This window comes from Nelumbo nucifera, chromosome 4 (genome assembly GCF_055504915.1).
Source record: "Nelumbo nucifera cultivar China Antique chromosome 4, China Antique-T2T, whole genome shotgun sequence".
Taxonomy (NCBI): Eukaryota; Viridiplantae; Streptophyta; class Magnoliopsida; order Proteales; family Nelumbonaceae; genus Nelumbo; species Nelumbo nucifera.
The window spans coordinates 31715723-31727749 of record NC_142652.1 but is presented as its reverse complement, the minus strand read 5'-3'; the positions used below and the strand labels follow the sequence as shown (position 1 = coordinate 31727749).

The 12027-nt window shown below is 36.6% G+C and overlaps 1 protein-coding gene across 2 annotated transcripts in view; it reads right to left on the bottom strand.

Moving 5' to 3' along the window:
• Positions 1–7635: 7635 nt before the first annotated feature.
• The window catches only part of DEG7 (DegP protease 7), an 83464-nt gene continuing 79072 nt past the window's right edge, over positions 7636–12027 (bottom strand). For both annotated transcript variants that reach the window (XM_088902582.1, XM_010276349.3), the window contains 5 exons: positions 11707–11934; positions 10138–10353; positions 9831–9988; positions 8894–9005; positions 7636–8066 (listed from right to left, as the gene is read on the bottom strand). In XM_088902582.1, coding sequence (XP_088758708.1) covers positions 7890–8066; positions 8894–9005; positions 9831–9988; positions 10138–10353; positions 11707–11934 — 891 coding nt within the window. In that variant the 3' untranslated portion in view covers positions 7636–7889. The remainder of the gene's footprint in view (positions 8067–8893; positions 9006–9830; positions 9989–10137; positions 10354–11706; positions 11935–12027) is intronic.

The window sequence follows — 12027 nt, the reverse complement described above, 5'->3', positions numbered from 1 at the left end:
GTTCAAGTAGGTTGGATCCCGATAAGATGGATGAGTCCATGTTTAGATGCTATTAAAATAAATTTTGACGCTTCGTGTGTAAATGGTCACTGCTCTATAGGTTGTGTTGCAAGGGATCACTTGGGAAATATTCTTGACCTAAAAGCCTACAAAATCGGATTTACCACTGTTAACTTAATTGAAGCTTGGGCAACTTGGGAGACCCACAATATAGCAAGCAATTTTAGAAACAGGTACATCATTATTGAAGGTGATTCAAAACTTGTCATCAACTGCCTCAACTACAAGACCAAACCACCGTAGAGATTAAAGCAATATCATTGAAATAGCTTGGAAGGAAAAGTTCAGTAAGAACATGTTTTTCAGAGAAGCAAATATAACTGCAAATTGGTTAGTTAACAAAGCTCATGAACTTTCTGTTTTGAATGAGCTGATTTTGAGACCTTTAACATTAATTTCTTGCTTAAATTTTTGGGAACGTGCTACCCGCGGAGCCGCGGTGCCCGCCGCTGGGGCTTCCCTTTGCATATCCAAAAGAAATGCTTTTCATCCATTGATGCCGGCCCACTTTGGAATTGGAAGGCAATGAGAGAGATTCTTGATGACCCTTGACATCAAGATTCAAGAGCCAATGATGAACATCACATCACACACAACAAAACCATATGCCAAATCTTAGGCTATGTTTGGTTTGAAGGAAAAAATAGGAAAAAGAAGGCAAAGACAGGGAAGCCTTTACAAACCAAACATAGCCTTATGGTCAAGGAAATGTGCTGCTGCTTATCAACGGAAGCTTTGGCTTGAACTTGAAGAAAAGAGTTACCAAATGTTCTCCAAATTAAAATAAAGTAGTTTGGTGGATGTATATGCATGTTTACCATATACGTTCTAGGTATTGGCTCAAATATCACTAAAGTATAAGTAGATTTGGTAGAGGCTGTTGGGTTGTTAGTTTGTTAGAATCATGTTTCGTGGAAGACACTTAACCTGTTGGCGTTTGGCCGTGGTTATTGATCATTGGCTCTTGGTTCCAAGCTTCTATCTTTTTTTTCTTACTGCAGCATGAGTTTCAATGGAGGTCCATACCATCAAGCTCAATTTTTGCCGGGTATTTCTTCACAGTTATTCCCAAAACCTGCTTCTAATTAACTACCATTCTTGTATCTTTTCAAACCTGATATCCGTTTATCTGAATTTGATTCGTCTGATCATTGTTTTTTAGGTGCCGAATTTGATTTGGAGCTCTGATACAAGTCTACAACCGAAAGCAAGATTGTAATTATCAATCCCTTAGGTGGGGGGACTCTATAGGCACACATGCCAAATTACAAAAGGATGTGCATTGATTTGTGCCAAGAGACATGATTTACTTAGAAAGAGTCAGACTCCAAAAGGCTTAATTATTAACTGAAAGAAGTCTTTGCTGAGTTTATTAGATGTAATTAATGCATGGATATTTATTCTATTGGAGGCAGTTAGATAAGTGTATGTATATAAATGGCCCTGGATGACCACTGACCATGCACAATGGTTGGGGGCCCAACTGTACTTCTCATGGCCCTTATTTCATGGGACAAGCAATACAAGCCATGGAGGTGGGTCAAAAACTATCCTTGAATATGGTGCATGTGTGGGCCCCACTAAAGCATTCCCCTTTGAAATGGTGGACCATAGGACTAGTATGGAATTATGGATAGCCAATCAAAAGCAAAAGGGTCCTTTATTTGTATGGATAACAGATAGACTAAAGAAAAAAAAAAAAATTAAATCTCTATCAGTTAGAAGATAGGTACAACCAAAAGGGCCCTTTATTTGAATGAACTGCAGGGTACTGAAAAAGACATTATTAGTTATTATTACACCTTACTTATATGTTTAATTGGTTAAACTTTCCTCAATTCTTTGTGTATATTTTTGTAAATTTAAAAGATGTACAATTCAGCAAGGTTCAAAGCATCTGAATCCAAAGAAATGCACATTTTAAAACATCTATCTATATGAGTGTATCACAATTCTCAGAAAATCAATATAATTTGTATTAATATTTATAAATATATAAATTTTAATAATCATTTATTAACAACCATCCAAGAAGAGAAAATTCCTAAAAGTTAAAATCATACTTATATAACTATAACAAGTAATTGGAGCATGGTGTACTGATGAATTTGTTTCTTTTCAGCCTAAAAATAAAGGTTTTATTATTTCCGATTTTCAGATAAAAACTATGGCTTATAGTAATCAGGGGAATCTAATGGCCTTGAAGGTTCCAACCGGTTCAGTTCAGTTGGTAAGGTCTCTAGCTGGTTGTTATTGGAGACATGGATATGCTGATCACAATACTCTCGTCACATCCATATGCACATAACATCACATTCACGTATTGAGAACATCTCTCCTTGAATGACAATAAATAGTATAAGAGATGTTCCCAATGTAACGATAGAATTGTGTACACTCAGTAGGTCTAGCTAGGTTTCTAATGAAAGGACTAGAATCACAAAACTAGAGAGAAAATTGAGGCAAATTTGCATCAAAATATTCTAAATTTTTAAAAAAAGTAAAATAAAATATAAAAAAAATAAAGATGTAGCAGATATTGCGCTGTACAAATTGAAAATTAATCATGTGAGGTGAGCTGGTAAGTGGCGGGACGGTCCTCACGTGCTGACTGAGGCACAAGGCAACCCATGTGAACTGTGAAGACACATCCAAGATCCAGTCAAAGCCTTCAATTAGTAAGTATTTCACAGTGGGAACCCATCGGTGTGCATCAAATTCTAACGGATAGTTATGGCTCCTATCAGTCCAGAAGAATACAAAGATAGTGATGGTTCATGCAGCTGTTTGAATGAATGGCCAGGGAGGGTGGGACCCTTTTGCTTTCTTACCTAACATAACCTTATAAACTTTTAGAGAGAGAGAGAGATGTGGACATGTTATATTATAGTGCATAGCATCCGGGCCATGCCATTTCTTGACTGTGCCACCTTGCCAACTTCACTTTTATTTAATTCATGATGTAACGGATAATGAGAGAGAGAGAAAGAGGGGGGGGGGGGGGGGGGGGGGTGGATCACCTAGGGGAGTATACGATAGTGGGCTAGTGGGCACTACTGATGATGGTCTGATCCACCTGGATTAGTGAATGAACCCTGTTAACCCCAATTGTTCAGGTACAAAATTGAGGGAGCGGTTTATTTTGTATGGGGTTGTCAATGGATCAGTTCATGATCTAAAATGTTGGATCAATTTTTTATGAGAATTAGTATGTGTTTGGTTTTATTTATGTTTATTGAGTAAACACTGCCACATAAGTGCCCCATCAGCAAAGGCCTCATTATGTGCATTTGTACGAATTGATGTTTGCAAAATATTGATTTTTGCATGCCTTTCTTGTTTTAGGAAACTTTATTTTGGAGCTTTCTGAAATGGATAAGCATTTATTGGCACTTTGCTGATGTGGTGTCTAATGGTGCCTATGTGTTATAAACACCATCATTAATTGCTTTTCTCGGTTTTACAGTCACATAAGTATAAAATATTTACTCAATAAATAGAAAATAAATCAAATACATACTTAATCTAGAATTATTCCAACTTGATTCAATTAAGATTCGATCCCACAAATTAAGAAGTGTGGGGAAAGCCATCTTTTGTTGAATTTTTAATGACGTTGCATGGATTAGAATGGAGCTAGTTGATTTTATCAATTAACATGATATTCAAATTGAAACAAAGTTTTTATTCTAAGGCAACCAATCAGAATTGATTCAATCAATTACCCCATACCAATCGGATCCAACTTGACTCTAGGTCTTATACTGTGTCCAACTCTCAACAACCTATTGACACAGCGTTTGTTTACACAACACTCAGTTGCAGATGGCTTGCCAACTGTTTCTTGTTCAGAGGATCAGAATCCATAATTGGATGGATCCCACCTTTAGTGGTTTCATACTTACACCAAAATCAGTATCACTATGATGAAATGTAAACGAAAAGTTTCTTATATGATATGTATCTGTGTTGTTTATAATCATTTATTTAAATTTAGTATTATTGATGTATTTTTTTTAAGATTTATTTAAATTTTTATAATTTATTTATCAATATATTAGTTTTTCATGGATCCATGTATATCCCAGTATGGATCTCAATATTGTTTTTTATAGTACTCTTTGGATTCATCAAAGCGTCTCAGTTACATCAGAGTTCACAAGAGGAAAGCAGAAATGGTGGACAAGTTCAAATAGAGCAGAGCAAACTTGGCTACCCCATGAGCAGCACGTACAGTTACAAGACCTGGGAGCAAAAGTAACTGAAAAATTGGGAAGATATGATAAAAGAATCGGAGATCTCCTGCCAATAAAACACGTTCCAACACCCTCCTAACATGTTCAGACACCGAATATCTCATACATGACAGGTCCCATTTTTACCATGAATCTCAATCTCATGGTGAGATGTGCAGTGTCAGATCATGTTGGTAATGCATTGAAACATGTTTTATTGGCAAAAGATCTCAACTCTTGGTAAAATAATCTTGAAAATTTCAATTGGGATAGCGTGAGCAACAACAAAGGATCCTCTTTCATCTCTGATGACAATGCCCACGGCTGATTAGAGGTTGGAGTTACACCATCAAAATTAATCTTCAACGAGTCAAGAGGCTTTGTCTACCATTCTACAAATGCCAAATAATAATAAAAATATTTACTAATAGTCAGATTTGATATCTCATGGTCATCCCCCAATGAACTATCCATAATCCATTGCACTAGCGTCAGATCCAAACCAAACTGTCTTCGATATCGGGCATTGTAGGTATAAGTGTTCAATCATCACAAAGTGGAGAAGGAGCATCAAGAATTTGGACCATGTTACACAACCCCTCAATGAGATGATGATTAGAGCTTGCTGGGTTGGTTTGAAATGAGAAGGCGATATCCAGAAGCAAAAGTGAACTTATCCCGGGGTAGGGCCGTAGGGGTGTCAATTGGAGCGGATTTGGTCCAATATGAATCCATTACAGATGGATCATGTCCAATCCAATTTGATGAATACTTTGAATAATTTTGGACCAGTCCAATTCAATGTTTGGACTGTCCAATCTGTTCAAATTGGTTTTAATTTAGATTTGTTCTAACTCAAACCTAATCCATCGACGCTTCTATTCTTATCTTCTATCAATGGATCAGATATTGGTTCAATCTGACCCAATCCAATATAAATCCATTACGGATGGATCATGTCCAATCCAATCCATAAATACTTTAGAGTTTGGACCATTAAGTCTGAATTGATTCAATTCAATGTCTTATTGGTCCATTCAATCCATCCAAATTGATTTGGATTTAGACAGGTCCGACCCAAAACTGGTACATTATGCAGCTTTATTTGCATCCAAATCACTTACCATAGTTTTGCATCAATGCAACTTTATTTGCACCGTAACCAAACACAGCCTCAGGTTTTTGGCTCGGAGAACCTTTGCCCATTAAGCATCCACCTCTAAAAAATCGCCAATTAGGGCTGTTCATAAGAAGGCCAAACCCGACCAAACCGACCAACCCGGACTGACCCAACCTGTCGGCTGGGTTATCTTCAGCACCGGTTGGTTTTGGGTTGTAAAACATCATAAACCGATGGTTCGGGTCAGTTTTGGTTTTCACACAAGAAAACCGAAACCGACCCGAACCAAACCGAACCGACTTAGTTAGTAGTTAGTTCCTACTTCCTAGTTAGTAGTTAGTTCCTACTGTTATTATATATGGGTTTTGCTCTTCTTCTCCTCTCCAAAGTCCAAATTGTGGACTAGAGGTATATCTTGTATATCAAAAACAAGGCTTTTCCCGCATTCACTACCTCACATACTGTGGTGCCATAGTCCCCACGTATATATTGCAATTGAGTTTCTGTCAAACATGGTTGAACTTAGAGCTGAAACTGACCCAAACCGACCCAACCCGACTCAAACCGACTAGGTCGGTTTTGCTTAACACTGGATCGGTTTCGGTTTCAAGTTCAGGTAACTCGACCAGGTCAGATCGATTGGAAAAACCTCAGTAAACCGACCCAACCCGACCCGTGAACAGCCCTAATTCCAATTTAAGAATTATGACTTGATTTATGAGCCTTCACTTTTCATGTATATATTACAAATTTATATTTTATAATGTGTTTTTTTAATATTTTTGCATATTAATTTGCAACAGTGGTGGTTTCAAGTGTAGTCATTTCATATATATATATAATTTGGAATGTAAGTTTCTCCAAAATTTAGAAAATTTCAGGGGAATCGTGTATCTTTATGTACAAATGTAAGTTACAATTGGTTCAAAGTCTGATATGTTGATTGCATGATATGACTTTATTTATAGCCAATTAATTTGTTCGATTATGATGTAGTTACAAGGTTTATATGGATTTCCCGATTATATCCATACATATCCTGATATCCCAACCATTCCATTCTATCCCAAGGTTTTCCAAAATAAGTCTCTAAAAAATGTCTTTCCAATAAAAAAAATTGTAGGTATCAGGTCAACTTTCCAGCTTCTACATGAGTTTCAGGAAGAGGGGAGAGGAGAGTTCCGTTAAATGGACTAATTTATTAAATTTTTCAATCTGCCTGAGAAATGCCAAACCAAAACTGGGTGAATTACTAGCAGATCAGTGATGAAACACCTTCTGGAACTCTGTTAGGCTTTACGAGTGTGGGCAAGATAGACATGTGGAGTCATGGCTGAGACATTAGGCATTGAAGAAATATGCTTCATTTGGGCCAAGGTCGAGCCCTTTTTGATAGTTCTGCTTTTTGCAGTGCAAATCTGAACTGAATACGGATTTTGCACCCAATTCAATTTTACATCCTTTGTAATTGTGATTTGAGCTCTGATACATTTTTTTTCTCATTTGCATTCATTTACAGTGTAAACTTTGCATTTCAAAAACTGAGAAAAATTTGCACCATCTTCCTTCTAGCTATGTTGTTTCATATAAAGTGGGTACCACATCATCATCTAACTATATATCTTACTAACCCTCCCACTGTCACATGAGGTGGCGACTAAATTTTACTTCCCATTTTACCTCCATGCATTTACATCAATGCAAATTAAATTTGGCAAAGAAATTGATTAGTTCTTGAAGTCTGGAAGTGTGGTTCGGCCAGCACATTGAGCTCTCAGTCGATCCTCAAATGTGTATTTTATATAAGAATGATTTTCTAAAGCACCACCAGTCTTCTGTTGTCCTTGGAATCCTTCTCTTTGTCATGCTACACATTTGTGCTAAAAATAGCTTAAACAAGGCAATGAGCAAAGGAAATAACAATAACAAGAGTAGAGATATGAATTGAAGGGAAAAATCAAAGGATGATTAGAAATTGATGCATCTCAGAGTCAGGACTTGCTGCAATTGCGAAGGGAAAAATCCTGCAAATTTCAGTGTTCTTTCATACACCGAGCATTTGATAACATCCATTATTATAAGAAAATTTATATCACAAGTCGGGTGTGCCTACACTTTCACTGGTACTCTGCTTCTGTCTGCTGATACATGAGGTCTGAGTCTGAATTGCATATAGCATGTAAGGAATTTCTTTGCCTAAAATAATATGATTGCAAACAATTTTCTTTTAGTAATCCACACATGTTTGTAAATAAATTTTAGAGGTGTTAAACCACATAATAGTCATTTACAATCTGCAAATAGCAGTTTAACTTACATATAGATTAATTACATGTATATTTCTCCCAAACATGATTTGTGCCTGCCTATTTCATCTAACACAAAATCGCCATTATAAATAGGACCAGTAGGTCCTGCTGAAGTACCAACATGGTGCTTCTTCTAGATTCCCGTCATATTTTCAAATTGTTTATTCATGCAAGACTGCAGTCCAATGCTTTGATGGTTCTACGGCGCCATGTAGCAGTCTCTGGATCAAATCTCAGCTCCCATGTGGGCCAATAATGCAAATCCTGCTTCAATGTTAGCACCCGAGGCTTCCCATTCAAGTGGACTGTTCTTACTCGAACAAACTCCCCATGTTCCAAGCCCTGTCAGATTATTTAAAAGATTCTAATCAATAAAATACGAATATAATAAGAGGGAAATAAATTAACCAAAAATGAAATGAGGCACTCCATTGTGGTTATTGATAAAAAAAAGAACAAGGGTAAAATGTATACACAGAAATGCTGATGGGTCAAAGTCATCCAATGTGCAAGGCAAATTGACGAAACAAACAGGGAAAGAACCGAATGGGTAATGGTCTAATTGTATAGTTATACCACCTGGTGGCAAATGCTCTAGTAGTACCAGGCGGCATATATTACATGTATCAACTGTGAAAATTAGCAAAATTTGGTATGAGAATGAGAAACTCAATCGTGGAATGGTGAAACTCTGCCCGTGGCATCTCTCTCCATTATGGATTATGCAGGAAAGGAATCAATTGCAGTCCTCTTAAAATGGTTGTCTTGAAAATGTGTTGTCTACATGTTAACCTTTGCATGGTTATGCATTATGTAGTCTTAGGACTAAACATTTGATTATCAAGAACAAGTCAGACATATATTCAGCATAACCCATGGCATGTATACTATACAAAGAACAACAAAAAATTCAGTTATCAAGAACAAGTCAGACATACATTCAGCATAACCCATCATAGATCATAGGCTCATAGAAAATACAATAAATTCTTTATGTTAACTGGCATGCAGGTTTCTTGTTCTTATCTCACTTTGTGCAGTTAGCATAAGATGACAAGAATGCATTATGTTGTGTTGTAAGTTGCTATATTTGAAAGATGCTAAAGAAATCAATTAGTTAAAATTGTGAAGACATAAAAAGGTAACAATAAAGTACATAGTACATATACCTTTGCCACATTAACAAATGCTTCCAAATCTGGAGTGAGGTTCCCATTAACTTCAACTATCCACTGGAGAGCATACAGGCCATATCTATGTACTGGACTCCCATGACACCATCTGCAGGTTAGATTAATTCAGTAATTTTTCTACGTTATAGACTTTACAAGAACCAATTATGCAATTAACAAGAAAGAAGAGGTAGTTTATCCATAATTAATTGCAACTAATTCAGTTCTCAACAGAAAATTTGTGCAGCTTCTAGTCTATCCATCAATCAGATTAAGTGGCATTACTTATGTGGTAGCTTATACAATGAAGTATGAAATATCAAGGGAAGAAAAGGGTAAAAAGAGATGACGAATTGTTTGTCTGGAAGTCAACTTGGAAAGAGTGATTAGGGTCGTCTAGAGTGAACTTTGCCCAACAAATGGTTTGCAAACACCAAAATCCCACAGCCACATGAGAAGTTCTTCTAACTGCAACATTTGAACTCAAACCCTGCCAGCCAGATGATCCATGGGTATGGAGATCATCGCATTGATAACCAGGGGTGTTGGTAATAACTAATAACACTACGATATCCAAGGTGAAATTGGATAGTAGCATACTACACCTCATTTCTTCTTAACATTAAATGGTTACTTGTAAACATTATAAAATACTGTTAACAATTAATTAGCATTCACGGAACCCAACCATCCTAAAATAAAGTCAAACTATCTTAGACAATGGACACATCCTAGTCTTCAGGCTATGGTTATGGGCTGCAAGCCGCATGGCTGAGCACCAGCTTGGGTTCTGATGAGCCAAGCATACTAAGTTGAGCTGTTCAACTAAATGAAGTTCGACACCCTAAGTGTACATCCCTCTAAGATGACTAATGATATCATCCCATTGCTTGTTTTATAATCCTAAGCAAGCAAAAAAAAAAAAAAAACTGACCTTGCTACATACACACCATGCCCTTCCTCGGGAAGAAAACCAAGGGCACGCACTGCTGAGTGAGGATCTTGAACAATACATCCACACCAATTCACCATGCGTGTTGTGCCATTTCCATCTCTAATATCTGTTCCCACAACAAGCTCCATTTCTCGCCCCTTCCAAACAACATGAACAAAGTAATGAAAAGTAAATGATGCAAACTATTCTTCCTTCTCATTTGAAGCTGAATGACATGCCATTGGGAAATGGAAAACAAAAGAGAGGAGGGGGAAACAAAAAAAGAATGAATATGCAGTTTGTCTACCTGTCGAAAGATAGTCACATTAAGTCCTCCCTCACTATCACCATATTTGTCCAATTCTTGGCAAGCGTTTTCTATGTCCCGGAAGCATGTTATAGGCTCGTTGTTGATTGCTAGGAGCATGTCACCTTGTTCTAATAGGCGCTCAGCTTTTGATCCAGCCAAACAACCTTTAACACGCAATACTTGACGTCTTATTGGATCTTTCTTGACAAGAGCCTGCAAATAATAATGCATCAATGATTTTGTTAGTGACAGAAATTATGAAACAAACAGACACAAGAAAAATATTAATGGTATGCAGTATAGTAGTTGCAAGAGATAAGGGTTCAATTTCAGGTTGTTAAGCATTAATTATGAATATCACAAACTTTCAGGGCAGAAAAAAGATATGAATAGAAGAAAGAATAAAAATTAAATGAGAAAATAAAAAATTAAAATATGTAAACAAATAAATTACTAAGATGATAACCAACTTTTCCAATAAATTTCTACAATGTGAATTGTATGCACCCATATATGTTGCTTTATACAATTTGCAATCTGCAAAATGAGAAAATATGATAAAATGAAATGCTTTCACATACTTCCTTTTGTGAACTTGGATTGGATGTATAAAGTACCATGCGTATCACTCTACATGTTTAAAAAACCATGGAAGATGTGCGAAAAGAACCAACATTAAGAAAAAGAAAGGAAGAAATGCAAAAAAAAAAAAAACAGAATATTTTCTAGTGTATGAATTTCTCTGACTATTCAACAGTAAAGATTTTAGAATTTGGAAGGGGGGGGGGGGGCTGAGGGAGAGCTTGTGAAGTCAATCTTTCAAATTGCATCCATGAAACCTATTAAACTAGACTTGAGGAAATTTCTATAGTCCAAAAGCCATTACCCAATGTTGGTCCCAGCTACTTGGGGTTTTGGGAGGGGTAGACTCGATATGGTCCTAACCTTTTGCATTTTTGTTTTGCACAAAGTGGCTACTCTCAGACTTTAACCCACATTCTCATGCTTGCCAGCCCAAGATTTTACCATTACACTAAGTAATGGCCCCTTTTAGTCCAAAATTGATTTTTCTTTTCGATTTAAACACCTTTCATCACAATTCTTGACCTCAATAGATGGTGATAGCTCCATTACACTTCTTATTGGTTCATACCCTTTTTCCACTTGTTTAAGACCATATAAAGATCTCTTCAGCCAATAAACTGAGGAATCATTAGAATAGCCAAGAGGAGGCTTCATATATATATATATATATATATATATGTCACCTTTAGATGCCATTATAAAAAGGCGTTCTTGACATCCACTATCAAACTAGAAAAATTTAATATCCTAGTGATTAGAATAGTTAAAAGTTATAGCACATAATAGTCCTACAGTATTTGATAAGATAAGGCTATCTAAATAGTTTAAAACCAGAGAAGATATCATAATCCATGTGACAAACTTGGTAGCATTGTAGATGATAAAGAAAAGGGAAATGGCCTACTTGGATAAAGAGGAAGGGAGCATACTTTCCAAAAGAGATGAAAAAAATACAAATATATCAAGAGGAAGGGAGCATACTTGGACCCAATTATCACTCAACCCAAAGCTTCTAGCTTTTGAAAGCAAAGTTGGATAAAGTTCAGCTTCTAAAATCCTCACAAGAGGCATTGGCCTTTTGACACCATTTATGAGTAGTCGAGGTCCTGCTGCACCCTGAATGATCTTTTCAAGCACTTGGCTAATTGCATAAATTGGTATACCTCTAACAAATTGATGATCTTCAGAAGTGCTACAACCATATTTCAGCTGCAGTTGTGCAGGTCAGCACATTAGCAACAGTACAGAACAATGTTTTAAATAACAAACTTCACAGACATGCACCTCGAAAAGTGCCTTGTG